This window comes from Delphinapterus leucas, chromosome 8 (assembly GCF_059928025.1).
Source record: "Delphinapterus leucas isolate spDelLeu-1000000601 "Yukka" chromosome 8, BTC_Dleu_Yukka2, whole genome shotgun sequence".
NCBI lineage: Eukaryota > Metazoa > Chordata > Mammalia > Artiodactyla > Monodontidae > Delphinapterus > Delphinapterus leucas.
Window position 1 is genome coordinate 11,676,945 of NC_143136.1, and position 17,395 is coordinate 11,694,339.

The 17,395-nt window shown below is 39.4% G+C and overlaps 1 protein-coding gene across 1 annotated transcript in view; it reads right to left on the reverse strand.

Moving 5' to 3' along the window:
* Window positions 1–1,945: 1,945 nt before the first annotated feature.
* The window catches only part of COL4A3 (collagen type IV alpha 3 chain), a 134,168-nt gene continuing 118,718 nt past the window's right edge, over window positions 1,946–17,395 (reverse strand). Inside the window, exons 42-52 of the mRNA XM_022567847.2 lie at window positions 15,950–16,135; window positions 15,319–15,449; window positions 12,038–12,110; window positions 10,127–10,198; window positions 9,912–10,037; window positions 8,960–9,058; window positions 7,467–7,679; window positions 6,657–6,834; window positions 6,415–6,529; window positions 5,009–5,181; window positions 1,946–4,392 (exon numbers count right to left, since the gene is read on the reverse strand). Coding sequence (XP_022423555.2) covers window positions 4,308–4,392; window positions 5,009–5,181; window positions 6,415–6,529; window positions 6,657–6,834; window positions 7,467–7,679; window positions 8,960–9,058; window positions 9,912–10,037; window positions 10,127–10,198; window positions 12,038–12,110; window positions 15,319–15,449; window positions 15,950–16,135 — 1,451 coding nt within the window. The 3' untranslated portion in view covers window positions 1,946–4,307. The remainder of the gene's footprint in view (window positions 4,393–5,008; window positions 5,182–6,414; window positions 6,530–6,656; window positions 6,835–7,466; window positions 7,680–8,959; window positions 9,059–9,911; window positions 10,038–10,126; window positions 10,199–12,037; window positions 12,111–15,318; window positions 15,450–15,949; window positions 16,136–17,395) is intronic.

Genomic DNA, 17,395 nt, shown 5'->3' on the forward strand with positions numbered 1-17,395 from the left:
GTACTTACTTTTATCTATGCTATTTCTGCCACCTAGAATGCCATCCTGCCTCTCATCACCTTCTGTTTCTTGAAATCCTAACTGCCCTTAAAGGACCACCTAAAATGTCCTCTCTCTTATGATTTCCTGAGGGCTCCAACTTTTGAACCACTGTTTGTTGACTCTTACAGTACTTGTCATATTCTGTTCAGTATTATAACTATCTATGTATTTGCCTTATTTTCCCTTACCAGATGATAAGTTCCATGTTTGAGACCAAGGTCTTTATCTCACTCATCTCTCTATCTTTATGGAGCAGCCATATTGAGCATGTTGTAGGTCTTGGGTTTAAAGTAATGAGATCTATTTCCCTGTTTGACTGATAAATTGGAATTAAAGATAATTCCAAAGCAATAGTTCTAAACAGGTTTTGAGCAGTGTTAGCATTTTTAGAAACACCATAGGGCCTCCAAAAACCTAGAGAGGGTCATATTTATCTGAATGTTTAAGTTGAGCCCGGTTATTCAAAATCAGTTGTTTCCTCCTGTGTTTGGTTGTCTCTTAGTTTCCAGTAAGCAGAGCATGGATTAGGGTGAGGTGAGTTAGGCACTCTTAGTGTTCTGCAAGTGCCCTGTCAGTAAGTTGCAAAGAATCCCTTAGAGACTGATCAAGATTTTTCTTTTTAAACAGGCTTATAAGTAGAGAGAATGAACTCAAATACAGCACTCATTGTTCTACTTGTCAGCAGTAAAAGTAAGTTCATTAAAATAGATGAGTATATTTTTTGACTCAAAATGTTTTCAAATTAGATTTTTTTGTCCCAATTATGAGAGTGTTTCTAAATATTTATTTGAGCAACAATTTTCTTGGCTTTCTTAGAATTATTACCCAGCATCACTATTCATTCATTCTGTTTTTTCCTTTGATTATATCTTTATTGTCATTTAACACGGCCCCAAAATTTCTTACCTATGAGAGTTAAGATTTTGTGTATTAAAGGCATTCATCTTTACCAATTCTCTACCTTTGAAATTTTATGAATATTTTTCCTTGAATAAGGAGTATTTGCATTATAAATGGGGAACATTTATCAAAATATATGACCCATAACTTCTGTAATCTGTATGTTTTCCTATTGACTTGTAAAAACTCCTTAAATATCTCAATAGGAAATGATAAAGATATTATTAGGCCTTTCACAGTAAAAAAAAAACCCACAAAAAACCACGCACTAATTAAATATACTAAATTAAAAAACCCAGATACTAATTTAAAGTGATAAATATTCAGCCTCACTGGTAATGAGCAAAATGTAAATTAAAATGAGACAGGCAAAATTACAAAAGAATATCCAGTATTGATAAAATCATAGGGAGATGGGTGTTTTCATTACACTGTGTTGATGCAACTGGAAATTCTAGCAATGTTCCTGGAGAACATTTATATATATATGTACATATATATATATATATATATATATATATATATATGTATCTCTCTCTCTCTCTCTCTCTCTGAAAGGCCTAAGATTGCAAGTCCTTTGATTCTTCAGTTTTCCTCCTAGAGACTTACCCTGAGTAAATAATTGGACAAATGTAAGATAAAATGTGTATAATATGTCCATAATAAAACTAAAATAAATGTCCATCAATTCATTGATTTATGTAGGAAATCCATGTAAATAATGATTAGTTCTTATCTATTGATGTGAAAATATGTCCACAGTGTATTAAGTTTGATTTAAAAATTTAGTTTCAAGACAGCATGCTTTTTATTCCATTTTTGTTTAAAAATATATTTACAAGAAAAAAGTTGAGTGGGGGTGAGGGTTAGATCATGGCAAGTTTTATATTCTTCTTCATAATTGCTGTTGTTTTTACAGTGAACATACACTGTTTTTACAATCCAAAAAAATTTGTTTACATTTTGAAAAAAATAAGACCAGATATAATTTTTTCAATTTTATTCTTAGACAATACAATAAAATAATATTTAAGTTGTAATTACAGAAATATTAGTACATTACAACATTGTAATTTTGTCAAGATATAATATAAAATATTCAATATATTTTAAATATATTTCATTTGGTTATAGAGTAAATATTAAATTAAGTTTAGTAGCAGTAAGTTACACTGGATGCATAGAAAAATCTTTGTAAGTTAAATTAACAATAAAATTCAAATTTAGAATTATTGTAATACTTTTATAAATAAGTTACTTAATAATGTTTATCTTGTAAAAAGACCTTTGAGAAATCCACTATTTCAGCACACGGTGAAATTCCAAAGTTGAAGCCCGAAATTTAAAAGAAACAAGTTATTTACATTTATCTACAAAGTTAAATCTTCCTAACCTTATTAACTACTGATAGGTATCTGGAAAGGAATGCACATGAACTATGTTTTAATGCTCAGTCTTAGAAGTGGGACTGAGCAACTGTTAATATGGCTTCATTGGAATTTAAGGTTTTAGCATCACTTGTCTTCCTCAGAAGTTAAACACTGATAAGAGGGCAAGAAAAGATGGAGGCTTGGGGACAAGCAGAGGCCAGTCATTTGGCATTAGCACCAGTATAGAGCATTCACTTATTAGTAAAATTAGATGACCTCAAGGTCATTTGTGATTTTGGACTTTAAAGAGAGGCATGGATGGAGCAATGATACTGGCAGTGAACCAAAGCCAGCTGTACCTGGTAACTGTAGAATTGTTTCTTAAGTGTTTGCCTTGAGCAGTTCTTCCCAATCAGAAATCACCTGGAGGGTTTGTTAAAACACAGATTTCTGGGCCTTACCCCCAGCATTTCTGATTCTAAAGGTCTAGGATGAGCCCTCGAATTTGCACTTACGGCCAGTACCCAGATACTGCTGATGCTGCTGGTCTAGAGACAACATTTTGAGAATTGCTGACCTACACAGGGTTTGTGGAGATCAGCTAGCCCTATGCCATGATAGTACAATTAAGAGAGTAGGATATTTTTAGAGCAAAAGAAGTCTTAGTATCAGATGAGTCTAAAAAAAAAATGAGTCTAAGTAAATAAGTAAAACGCACTTCTCAGTTTAAATGTAAAAATGGCTTGACAGTAGTCACATGAGCAGTGAAGGATGCCAACCAAGGTCACAGTCTGTGCTGTCCTCTGGGGTCACATCTTCACTTACAGAGCAACTGAGGCTGAAACAATAACCTGAATTTAAATATCAGCACCACCAACTCCACCTAGGTGGATCAGGAAGCATAGTTGACATACAACTGCCAAACTATACAATTCGTACGTTAAGATTTTTACACAATGGACTCTTTCAATGGTTTGTAAGAATATCAAAAACATGTTTTTACAAAGGAAGAATTAGATAGTTAACAAGGGAATAAATCTCTGAACACCCAGTCTAAATGGAATATTTAGAGCAAAGGAAAAATATTCTGAGCCTGATTAGCTAACAAATGACTTTTCTTCCATGGATTGCTGAACTACTATTTTATAAGGTATGCACCAAGATTTATAGGGATGGGGATAAAGTGCACATCTAGAAAGTAGTGTCCTTGTTATTTGTGTGGATGTAATTAATTCACTAGGGTAAAAATTGTATCTGTTTGAATATAAGCAAGCTATATTGCTGCAGTGAAATGAATTCAATGGACAAACAAAAATATCTTTTAAAAAATGTAAACCAAAACCAGACAGTATTTCCAAGGCTATTATGATTCCACTCAGAGCAACCCCCTTTTGGCCATAGTCTTGGGTATGTTTGAAAAAGCACTAGAAAAATCCATGAACCTCAGTTCAATTCCAGTTCCCTTAGGCCTTAGGTTACTCACCAGGTTTAAAAGTCCAGTTTATTCATGATGCTCTAGTATTCCACTTGTCTCCATCCCCTTCCCTACCCAGGGTCTAAAGCTTTAGGAAGCGGGTGGTTGGGCAATCTAAAACAGATTTAGCCTCCCTGAGTCTCCAAGACTGGAATAGAAGGGGGGCAAATCCTGGGAATCCAGTAGACCAAATAGCTCTTAACTTGTAGCATCAAACTTTATACAGTCACCATTTACTTAGTGCATTGGATACAAATGGAATACAATTTCAGTGATATTTTGTGAAAAGCCTACTGCCTTGAGTTAGGGAACTTTGACACAGTACAGATTTAGAGAGCAGTATCACAGAACTAACTTAAAAGAATGCTTTGTTGTGTGGGGAAACAAATAGAAACTTTGTACTAAGCCATCATAGGGCGATACTGTTCGGTTAGAGAAAAATACTTAAATAACTGCATGTTCTTTATCATTACTTGGTTATTTAGGATGAAAAGTCACAGTTCTATTTTTTCTTTATTTTTTCAATGTCTCCTCTTCATGCACACCTGACAGCGACTTATTATCTTTTCTAACTCCCCAGCTTTCACAGTTGACGGAATAGGTTTTCTGAAATAAAAAACAAAACAAAACTAAGAAAAAAACCCACAAAAAGTTTCATCAATTTATAGATAAAAGGGAAATACTTCCTGGGTTCAAGTTTTATTAATGAATATTGTAGCTCATTTAAACTTTATTATAGGGAGGTATATTTCTGAAGAGGTATCTATGTCAGTATTTTAGTTGTATTTAGCAGCAACTTGCAGGTGCAAAGTTATGGATCATTTTTTCTGAAATAAAAACTACTCTTATTCTTTTAATACTCTGTATTACTCACAAGTCTTCCAATACAATAAATTAAGATTAGCAGATCATTTAGTGTTGACAGTTTCATTCAGTAGTCTATAAATTCATATATAAATATTAAATACATTTAGTGATGACAAAAATCACACTTTTTTTGGTCTTTATTGGTACAGTAGCACAAACCAGGGCTGCCTGTTGACTCTAGACCACTTGTAAACTGGATTTTATTGGCTAAACAGGCTAAGCAGGATTTTATTGGCACGGGGAGATGTTTTAGATGTGAGTACATCAACACACAGGGCATGAAAATCTAACATAGGCAACCTTTGAATCGTTATGCAATTGAGTCATCAGATTAAACGTGACTGTGAATAGTTACCTGAACATTCTTCTGGGGTCTAATGAAGCCAACCAGAAACTGTAGGAATTTGAATAGTAGTTGCATGTTCCTCTTCCATGACATTCTATAAATGGACTGGCTCGGAATTCTTCTAAGCAGGAGCCGGGGGATGCCAGTGCCTGCCCAGCGCCCTCTGAACCTGCACTTGTGAACTATCATAATAAAAGTATCCAAATAAGAATTCTTTGCATACTGCTCACATTTTCAATGCTCGAAAATGTTCTTTGTTGTAATAGAAGACAGTAAGAAAAAACCCCAGAAAGGATGAATTAAACCTCTTGTGTTTCTTTACCCAAATTTACTAACACTCCAGCTACCTTCCAAGTTGAAGGATAGTCATCAAAAATAAAATAAAAGCTATTTATTTTGCCTGGAATGCTCTTTTCCCCAGGTCTGACTGGTTCTTCCTTGTCATTCAGGGGTCTGCTTAAATATAACCTCCAAAAAGATTTCCTCGACTTCATCCCTATCAGTCTCTCCCCTTATCTTGCCTTATTTCCTTCCTAGGACTGTTCACCACCTGAACTCATTACTATTATTGTTATTTTGTCTTCTTGCTTATATGTCTATCACTAGGATATAAGCTCCATGAGAGCAGGAACTTTGGTTCACTGCCAGTATCCTTAGTACCTAGAATGGTCAAGGCATATAGTAGGTGTTAAATAAATATTTGGTGAATTAATGATTGAATGAATGGACGTCTGTGAGTAAAGAAGGGGGAAGAGTATATCATAAATGATGCTACACAGAATATGAATGACCACTAGCCACATTTGTGCAGGTATCAGAATCACAAATGTTAATCCCTAGATTTCTTCATTTAGTACTTACATCTCGGGAATTTTTCTTTAAAAGGCTGTTTCTTTTAGTTCCCATCTTCATAGGAACTTCAAAGGGTCACAGTATAAGGCAGAAAGATTTTGGAGCAGACAGGCTCAGATTCAAATCCCAGTCTTACCACTTACTAGTTGTGAGACCCTGGGGAAATTTCTTTACTTCATTCTTACTTGTAAAACTGTAGATGATAGAAACTACCTCGCAGGGTTTTCAGAAGGCTTTTGGAGGATATATAAAACAGCTGCCACATTTTTTAAAAAAGGCATTCTATTACCAATATGGTAGCTACTCTACACTTAAATGTCTTACTTAGAATTTGTGGGTAGTCTCTTTCTGAGAAGTCTATTTTTTAAAGTGCTCCATTATTTACCAAAGAACAACTTACTTGAAGTAAAAAAAAAGTATATTTGCAGATTTTCAAGCAAATATCCACAACAGACTGTGCATATTGATGTCAAGCAATATTCCTGGGGCCACGTCTCATCCAGCCCAAGGTAAGATTCCACAGATTATCTTTACTATGAATTTACTGTTCCTTTTCTCCTTACCATGATGAAAGAAAATCCTTTCCAGAGAGAAATCCAGCCAGGAGGACATGAGGGGATATCAGTAGTTTGGCTGTGAACAGCTATGGCAATTGCAGGACCTTCACAGACAGTGCATCTGTAACACGAAACAAAGAAGATGGCAGCATCGCCACTTTCTGCACCATGACGTGCTGCCTTACATTCCATTACAAACGAAGTGATTCAACTGCTCCCATCACGAAACTAAGGGATTGGGATTTTACCTGCTAATATAAGGCTCCAGGGCCCGGCCAGTAATTGGAGCCATGTCCACTGGCATCAGAGCTGGTGTTGAGAGCCAGTATGAATAATCGTTTCGAGATGCGAAATTACATACATCATTGATATTGCAGAATAAGAATGGCATTGTAGTAAATCTCTGCAGGCAGCTGCCAAGAGTTCCTAATAAAACATCAGACTGGGTGTCACTTTCAGTAAATTCAAATTATTTTGATTATCATTACTAGATAGAGGCTAATTAAAACACAACCTATGGCAAAAACTGGAGAAAGACAACACAAAAGAGCTATTTACAAAATGTGTGATTGAAAAGTTTTAATACTGATAGAAATTAAAGATCCAATAGGGAAAGAAATCTTCCTTCGTTCTTCCACCTTTAACACTTCCTGTGGCCGTTTCTAATCAGTCTAGAATTTAAGGACTAGCAGAGGTTGCTTGGAAAAATGTCTGCTTCAAAGTATTCCCAGTTCTTCATATGTATATGCTAGCCAATAACCAGACAAATCTTTAGAAAAGATGTTACTTTGAAGATTAAAAAGCAGACAGGTATTTTAGTGAAAAGTCTTTGCGTTGCACAGGGTGAGCTAGATTGACATTCATGAGCCAGGCCCCTTCTAGAGCTTACATTCCGGAATGAATATTAGACAGGCCAATGTCTTATTTACTCTCTTTAAAAAGTGCTGTGAGATACTCAGGTGGTTTATACTTAACTTCAGAGGGAAGTACCCCATGCCATAAAAATGTAGAGTCTGCATGTGGAACAAAGTAGCTAGAAATGAGAACGAGGGCATTACCCAGGTCCTGTCCATGGGATTGTTCATTTCCTTGTACAAAGAGAAGAGAAAACCCACTATAGAGTGGTTCTGTCCCTTCTGGACAGGAGGGAATCGCCGTGGTCTGGCTGTGCCGGGTGAAGACAAAGCCCCTCATCGTTGTCCCCCTTGCAGGCGGTCCAGTGTCTCCAGGTTTCCCCTTCAAGCCTGGCAGGCCATCGGATCCAGGCGGTCCTTTAAAAAACACATTAAACACGTTGCAACACAAATGAAACCTCAAACTTGTTTTTCCAAAATAAGAATTTAAATGTTTACATATATTTATTAAGCCTCAAATACAGAAAGGAGTCCTAAAGAATAATGGTTTATAAAATGGCCAAAGAATATTCTTAAATGTTGACTATTTTATTACAAATGCCTCTTACGATAGATATTTGTGTATATCTGACGATGAGTCTTTTGAGATCACGTTTTCATCTTCGTATTGCCCTGTGGTGCCTGACATCAAGACAAACTCTGTCTACTTGTGCATAATTCTCAGCACAGTTTGTGTTGTAGTAGCCTTGCTCTTGCTTTGGCCCCATTCTGTAACCCAGACTTGGTCAGTAAAGTTTTTAAATTTATGGGATTATTAATAAGAGTTTTATTTTTTACCATTTTGAAAAACACATTTTTAAGGAAAGTCGAATGATTAATAATGTTTTAAATGTTTTAAAGCACTCAGGACAATACTAAGTCATGAGTGATTATGCAGTTAACATTACAATTAATATTATTAGTTAGCATATTTAAAGACAAATCTCTAGTCTTTACAGTTGTATTATAGTAGATCTGGGCATATGTCAATGAATTCGAAATCACATTTAGAGTTTTCTCTTACTTTAATAAAGTCAGCAATCCTAAAAAATAAGATTTGGAGAGCTGGGTATTTTCTAGAAAGGTGCTTTTGAAACTTTTGCAGAAGGTAGGTTTTGATCTGGGCATATCAAATTGACACATATAAGTTTATGTTCAGACTAAAGTACTTAAAGAGGCCCCCTTTTGGGACACGCACATGAGTTGTTGAGTTAGTATTCAAGAATGGCAAAGTTAAAAGACAGCTTTCCTAAATAGGGATACTAAGTTGCTCTTCTGTTCATATCAAGGTAATGTTTTTCCAACTATGTACTTAGGTGCTACTCTTACAAGTAGATATTATCAACTAAGTACACAGCATCCGCTTTTCTGAAAATAGAACTGGTGTTTCATTAGGCCTGTGTGTCCTCAGGTTAAAAATCTGAAGTACATTTGTCCAGTTAACAGATAGGAAGAATGGTTTATTCCAGTAACTCTTGATTTTCTGCCTTCTTCCGAAAGAACATTTTGCCCCGGCTTTTAGTCTAATCTGCACAACACAAATTGAAAGATCTAGATCTAGATCTTATAGTCACAAATTTGAACAAGGCTCCTTTCCCTGTATATATATGGGTAATAGCTCTCCTTCAGTGAAGGAGAACAGCCAGCTGTTTGTTTACCTTGCTCTCCTTTACAACCTTTGTTGCCTTTTTCTCCAATTGGTCCAGGGGTTCCTGGTAGTCCATCCTTGCCTGGTTTACCTCTTGGCCCACAGGGTCCTAGGCAAAAAAAACCAACCTTGTATTGAATGGATCATATAGAAAAAAAAGCAGGGTGGCCAACCATCCCAGTTTACCCAAGACTTCTACAGTTTCAGCAATAAAAGTCCTGCAAAGACAACAGACTGGGCAAACTGGGACAGTTGGTCATCCAACATGTTACACTCTACTTCCCAGGGGGAAAAAAAAAACCCTGAAAAGTGAACTAGGAGTATATGAAATACAGCAGTTTAAAATTGTGCTACCATTTTGATTTATGCCGCTCCAGAATTCACTATGCCCTTGTATTGATCAAAGTAATAAATCGTCTCTCTCTTATCTCCCAGGTGATTCAGGCAAATGTAGAACACAACAATTCCATTCAGAAGTCTATTACAATATGCTAAGACTATAAAAAAGGGTTAGTCAATTGCCATGAACCAATATTTTGAAAGATTTCATAATATTAAGCATACATTTGCATTTACTACTCTTCCAAGTACCGTACAAACTGTTAGAAAAGTATAAATACCTGAAACTCAGGTTTATTTGGGCAATCATTTATAAATAGTCAGAACTCTAAGAATGACAGTTGTCAGAGAAGATAGACTTCATACTTTTACCTTAACCAAAAAAATCCTGAGTTTCCTAAAGTGTATTTGTTTATACTATACACAACAGTTTTCAATAGACTCAAAAGGAGTTTTATTTGCTGGTCAAGAGTAAAATGAGCTCAATGCTAAAGCTGATTATTAAAAACACTGTAAAGTGTAACATTTTCTGTTAAGTTGTATCATTTGTTTCCAAAGTTCTTTACAGGTATTTTGGTTCAACTGCTTCCTAGTGATCCCAGTCAATGCTGCCAGTTCCACACCTGGGTTTCCCGGTAGCCCCGGGGGCCCAGGTTCTCCTTGCATCCCTGGTTCTCCAGCTGGGCCAGGTGGGCCTGGGCTTCCTGGAAGGGAGATGATCTTCACTGTGCCAGGGTCTCCACGTACACCTATTGACATGAACATATAAGAAGATGATGGCTTTCCTGATAAGTTACTGTTTCTTCATGGACAGCAATACTAAAGAAATAATATTTACCAGGTGGTCCTTTTGGCCCAATTCGCCCTGGAGGTCCACTTGGTCCCAGAAATCCTGAATCACCCTTCTCCCCTTAAAAAAAATAAAAAGGCAATGTGATTCCACATAGAACAATGGGTTTCCTAGCTCTTTAGGTTGATGGTCGACTCTAGATAATGGCAGTTAGGACCAGAGGTTATGAGTTCTGTGACAATGGCTGCAACTTAGTTATATTTGTGTGGGTTGTGGAATTTCATTTGGACCCAATTAGCCATGTTTAATGTCTATTAAAAATATATTCTAGAAGTAGGCATTAAGAACTAGTATTTTAGCATTGAAGGGGAAGCATTCCTAAGAGTTCACTTTTTAAGTTCAGAAACCAATTCAATTTAATATTTAAGGTAAAATATGAAGTGACATTGAAACCTATTTTAGCACTTCCTAGTGAATTATATTGGTTGTCAACAGTTATCTACTTTATCAGCTTATTACTCTAGCTTTACTAGTAGCCCAAAGTTAGTTATGTTAGGAACTCTCATGAGCTCATATAGAATATCTACTTTGACGTAAACTATGAAAGTGGTAAGATTTCTCTCCCAAACAGTCTTTGACATGAATGAAATGTTACCAAGCACCATCGATTTGGAGAAATATTCTCTTTTAAAAAATCTTGACAAAATGTAGACATTACATCTGATTACTTAGAAAGAACTTAATACTAAACATGATATTCATAGCAGAAATATAATAAAACAATTATATTACCCAAAGGTAACTGGCAACTACACTATAAATTATCCACTGGATATCAGAACTTGAGGGTAGTGTTAACATTTGCTTACATCTACCAGAAGAGGCCTAAGTATTTTTCCCTTTGGGGATTAAAAATTTCCACATAAAGAAGTGCAAACTCATAGGTAGTGCCAGATGACAGACAGTCTTATTCTGGAATCTAAGAGACTATTTGAATGTGTTTCATGGAACATATTCCAAAGAACTGATTTTACGAATCTTCCCTCTATATACCTGTAAATATTTCACCAGAATATTTCTTTCTTTAGTAGGGCCTTTCTATAAGTTTTCAAGTCTTAGCTGCTCCTGTTCTGAGACTCGGGGCAGTGGCAGGTGCACACCTTTTCCCCAGGCTGTCTGACAGTGTTCACCAACCCAGTGTCTAGGGAGACTCCTCAAAATCACTTGCTTTGATTTCTTCTATGCTATTTTGCTCCTTGAAGAGCCAGTGGTTGAAAGCATTGAAAAGGCTCTCTTTAAACTCCAGCTTGTCCTCCCTCAGACCTGGGAAAGTTTGTCTTTCACAGAAACATGGTTTTGTTCACTTCGGTTGGAATTCTTGTGTGGCATCTCTTTAGTCTACGATAATAGATTCCCTGCACACACAAAACAATACCAGTGGGTTTAACCAGCGAAGACAACAAATCCAATATTCAAAATGTCATTTGAGATCATAGCACCCTTACGGAAGATGTGAGAATTATTTTCTGAAACCTGAAGTTTAAATTTATTTACTTACCCTCCCCCATTATCGGCTTGGTGAATATTCTTTTAGATTTTCAGCTTCTTAAAATTATCACACATGCACAAAGTAAAATAAACCATTCAAAGCAATACTGTTGCCACTGATGTAGTTCCTCATCCCCCAGCCCGACACACATCAGTACTCTCAAAGGTAACCACTTTAAACTGTTCCTGTTTTGAGTTTTTCTATAGTTTCCATCCTTAAGGTATGGTTTAATTTTTAAGGCCCCTGGGGTTGTGTGCTGGTGAAGTCTTCCTTCTTCGTTCATACTGAGGTCCTATTTGTACCCCAACTGTCTGTGGTGACCGTAGGGGTTCAGTAAACATTTGTGTACCCTAAAATATGAATCATGGTCATTGTCTTTGCATCCAAAGAGTAGTGCACAAAAACAGTACCTTTTATGCCCGGAAATCCATAGAATCCAGGATCACCTCTGACCCCTGGCAGACCTGGGGCACCTGGTACTCCCTATATTTTAAAAAAGAAAGAGCAGAGCAACAGACATATTTTTTAAATCACAATACTCACTACAGTTTGTTTTTTTTTAAAGCATATAGGATATAATACTATGTTGGGTCAGAATGAGTTAAAGTTGTCAGACATCATTTTTACATTCCAATCCAGTATTTCACCTCCTGTAACTCCTGTGCCACCTACCTCACCTTACGACTGTCATTTTCAATAAGAAAGAAGTAAAAACTACCTTTAAGCCTAAGAGCCAACATAACTTCTCATGTTAATGTGTGTTGGTGTGAGTATTGGATACAATTGGATATTCTGTATTCTAAAGTGAACTGCCCAGTATTTGAAGATCTTTCAGGAAGAATAGGTACCAGATTGCCAGGATGAAAATTATAATTTGTATTTGTAATTCTTGCAAAGGCAACAGAGTTGCTGTTGAATTGTAGCACCCACCATCATTCTAACTAAGCCATCAGGGTTATAACTTACTCTGGTCAGAGTGATAGAAGTAAAGGTTCCAGGGATGAGAGCATGAAGGGGTTGACAGGGGAGTTTTGACATGCATGTTTGGCAAAGATGCAGTGGTCTGACCGGGCAGAGATGCTCCCTCCTTATAAGGTTCAGACTAATTGCTGTTGTGACCATGAGATGCTCAAGCAAGGCCATCGGAGGAGCCGGGAGGGAACAGGGCTTCCGAAAAGAGTTCTATGTCAGAATGTATATTGCATCTACTCTTATACTGTCCATATGAATGAGATAGAATGCTATTACTTGAAAACAATGAATTGAAGGTCATGGAAAATGCCGACAATAACAAAACTGGTCTTTCAGCCTGCTGTCTTTGGAGCTAGAAGATGAAAGAAAGAACAGTCCTATTTCTTAGATAAGGTGGTGTGAGGTTAAAAAAGGAGAGAGGAGGCTTCCCTGGTGGCACAGTGGTTGAGAGTCCGCCTGCCGATGCAGGGGACGCGGGTTCGTGCCCAGGTCCGGGAGGATCCCACATGCCGCGGAGCGGCTGGGCCCGTGAGCCATGGCCGCTGAGCCTGCGCGTCCGGAGCCTGTGCTCCGCAACGGGAGAGGCCACAGCAGTGAGAGGCCCACGTGCCACAGGAAAAAAAAAAAAAAAAAAGGAGAGAGAGAAAACAACCATGTGATCAAGGAGTCTCAGGCTTCTGAAGTCTGGCCTGTTCTCCGGTGGTAAAGATAACCAGGGAGGAAGCTCTGGTGCCAGGCCCCGCCCTAGGGTGGAGAAGAAGCTGCTTCCTGCAAGGAGAGAGCGGTTAAGGGCAAGGAGTCAGTTTAGATATCCATCAAGAAGAATTTTCTTTCAAGCGCAAATGTAGAAGCCTAGACTAACCTTGGAGGCACAGGGGATTTAAGAGAGATCGCATTTCCAAACCAGACTTTCCACATCCCAGTGTCCTTGGAAGGACTTTCAGTGTGATCATAGGATTAGTGTTTGCCACTTTCAAAGAATCACGGAGAACATGAGAAATACCTAAGACTGGAGTTGGGCAAATATCTCACTTAAAAAAAAAGTTTTAAAAAGGTAGATTCTGGAAACCAAATACCAAGAGAGCTTAAGAGAGTGTAACATGTTTCCTGACAAGAAGCCATGCTGAAGAACCTCATTACCCATCACAAGGAAACACAGAACATCTATGACATAACCAATTTCCTCATTAGTTTCCAAGAATTTGATGTAAACAGAGGGATCAGGTTTTTCAAATATGCTGTTAAACAGAGAAAGCTAGGGAAGGTGCCATAGTGTTGAGTGAGATGCTGTGAATTGAGAGATTTTAATAGGCTGGAAACATGAGCCTGAAGGAACAAGATGATAATTAAGGAAGGTAAATGTGAAAGTTCTGCCCTTATGTCGCAAGTACACAAACAGACAAGACAAAAAGTAATGGAGAGGGCTTTCCTGGTGGCGCAGTGGTTAAGAATCCACCTGCCAATGCAGGGGATGCGGGTTCCAGCCCCGGTCCAGGAAGATCCCACATGCCGTGGAGCAACTAAGCCCGTGAGCCACAGCAAGTGAGCCTGTGCTCTAGAGCACGCGAGCCACAACTACTGAGCCCGCGTGCCACAACTACTGAAGCCAGCGTGCCCAGGGCCCGTGCTCCGCAGCAAGAGAAGCCGCCGCCGTGAGAAGCCCCTGCACCGCAACGTAGAGTAGCCCCACTCGCTGCAACTAGAGAAAGCCCTCTCAGAGAAACAAAGACCCAGCACAGCCAAAAATAAAAATAAAAAAAAAGTAATGGAGAAAACATAGTAGCAGTTCATGAGGAAAAGGCACAAGGTCTTTCGCTGACTATAAGCTCAGTGTGTGATGACTGTGTGGTAATGAGGATGCCAAACAGCTCATGTGGAATTTTAGGTTGGATTATAAAACAGAATGTTCAGGATAGTGAGACTCTTCCATCCTCTAGCCACTCCGTGGGGTACTGAGTTCTTACTCCTGTAAGGTGTTTGTCCCGGGGGCTGCATTTTTAACGTACTGACAAACTAAGATATATTCAGAATAGAGGCAGAGCTGATGACATCTTAAACTGAATTTGAGAAAAAAAAAAACCCATATATTTATTGGGAGAGAAAATAGAAGGAAATGGCAGCTATTTACAAATACTGGAAGGTATGTCATGGGGAGAAAATAAATAGACATTTAGGGGATGGCAAAGATAATTTTTGTTTTTTTGGCGATACGCGGGCCTCTCACTGTAGTGGCCTCTCCCGTTGCGGAGCACAGGCTCCGGACGCGCAGGCTCAGCGGCCATGGCTGACGGGCCCAGCCGCTCCGCGGCATGTGGGATCCTCCCAGACTGGGGCACGAACCCGCGTCCCCTGCATCGGCAGGCGGACTCTCAACCACTGCGCCACCAGGGAAGCCTGGCAAAGATCATTTTGAAAGCATATTAATAGAGAAAAAATATGTTGTCATCTAGAATGGAACTGTTCAGAGTCTAAACAAGAAAAGGTCGGGAATGACATAGAGAAGGTTCCCATATGGACCAAACTTTCGAGGCCTCTTGGAGACCAAATCTGTCCAACTCTTAAGATTCTTTGATTCTTTGAACCTCCTGGACTCCATCTTTTTTGGGGTGCACTACACAGAAGTATCACAAGTGGGAAATTTTTGTTGCCTCCAGTTACACCTGATCCTGGCAATCGATTTAGAAGAATCTAAGATGTCAAAATAATTTTCCACACTTACCGGATGACCTGGTGGCCCCATGTCTCCTACAGTTCCAGGCGGACCTCTTGGGCCAGGCTGGCCCATAAATCCCTTGTCTCCTTTTATGCCTTCTACGGGACCCCCTTCAGGTCCAGGGGGACCAGGCTCACCTGAATTTACAAAAAGCCCGTCAGTATTGCCACTCAGGGGGCTTTGCAGCTCCTGTCAGTTACCCTTTTGAATGAAGAGCAAACTCTGCACTTTATCGTTACAGCGAACATACTTTGCCTCGTGGGGTGTGACAGGATTGTGAATGAGATAATGCCAGCCAAGCGCCTGGCACAAGGCAGGAACTGCTTCTCCCTGATGATGGTCTGTTAGAGCAGGGTCTGTGTCTAACCCAGTACCTTATACAGAGTAGGAGCTCAATAAATATTGATGAATGGATGCATCTCTCTCTTCCAGGCTCATTAATTTGGTATGTACTAATTTTTCAAACAGGTCCCTCTGCCTCAACACCAACAGCCTTACTGCACCCCATGTGAGGACAGGTGGGCATGGGAAGACAGAGGAGACCAGAGGGGAAAAGAGGCAAGATGGTCACGAGAAGATTGAAAGACATCAAATGTTACTTTCATTCTTTCATCGTATTTAGAAGTAGATCCTCTACCTGGGTTTCCTCTTCTGCCAGGTGGACCTTGATCTCCTTTTTGGCCAGGGATGATTGAACCAGGAAAGCCTGGTGGCCCTTGAGGTCCTGTCATGCCAATGGGCCCTCGAGGCCCAGCATCTCCCACTGGCCCTTTCCTGCCAGGGAGGCCCGGAAAGCCTGGGGCTCCCCTGTCTCCTTTGGCTCCTGCAAAGGAAAGCGCCTGATAAGTTCCTGTAATGCCCCTATATGTGGTGTTATAGTTTGTGGTTATCCCTAATAATGTAGACACTTTGATTAAAGGTGTTAAGCTTCACAAGATAATTTTTTTTAAGAGGCTGACAAAAGAGATACAGGTCTACAAGGACTGGGTCTAGACTAGACTCAGTCCTGACTCCAACTAGCTGTTTGATCCTGATAAAGTCTCTTCACTGTTACAAGTCTCCGTTTTCTTATTTAAAAAATGAAGGTGAGGCCTCTTGCCTTCCAAGATGGCCCACACTCTGTCTATGGAGTGTGTATCTCCCTGAATAAACCTTCTTGCACTTTGTCTTGCTCTTGAATTCTTGCCTGCACAAAGCCAAGAACCCACACTTGGCAGCCATCCCAGGGACTCAGACATGACTTGGGATGTGACCATCCTCTCGCACCCCACTCTCTTTCCTGCAACATCTTTTCTGGCACCCAATGCGGGGCCTCAAAGGCCATAATCTCGATCCGCCTATTGGGCTATGGCTCCCCTCTGAAGGGTGGCTGGGCCTTATCCTGAGCCATGGAGATTCGAGTAGCCGGTTAAGTGGCAGCTGACGTCGCCTGCAGGGTCTGGCAGAGACCAGCTCTCTGGCCGTGAAGAAGCGCACTGAGGCCAAGGCTTTTCCCCCTCAGTCTTTCTCATTCTCCTATTGCTCTATCTCTTTGGACGTGAAAAGATCCACCCAGACGACCACCAAACATCCAAATTAAGACTGCGCGGCAAGTAATTGACAGCTTGGTTGGGTCTAAAGAACTCCTGCCAGGGGGCTTATCTGGTGGCGCAGTGGTTGAGAATCTGCCTGCCAATGCAGGGGACACGGGTTCGAGCCCTGGTCTGGGAGGATGCCACATGCCGCGGAGCAACTAGGCCCGTGAGCCACAACTACTGAGCCTGAGCGTTTGGAGCCTGTGCTCTGCAACAGGAGAGGCTGCGATAATGAGAGGCCTGCGCACCGCGATGAAGAGTGGCCCCCGCTTGCCGCAACTAGAGAAAGCCCTCTCAGAGAAACAAAGACCCAGCACAGCCAAAAAAAAAAAAAAAAAAAAGATAAAAAATGAAGGTGATATCTGACTTAACTCAGTTTTTTAAATATCAAGTGAGAGAATATACAGATGGAAAAGCATGGTGTAACCTTTAAAGTACTCTGTCCATGTAAGCCATAATCATTATTATCTGGTGATATTTAATTACAATTACAATTACAATTTAATTCA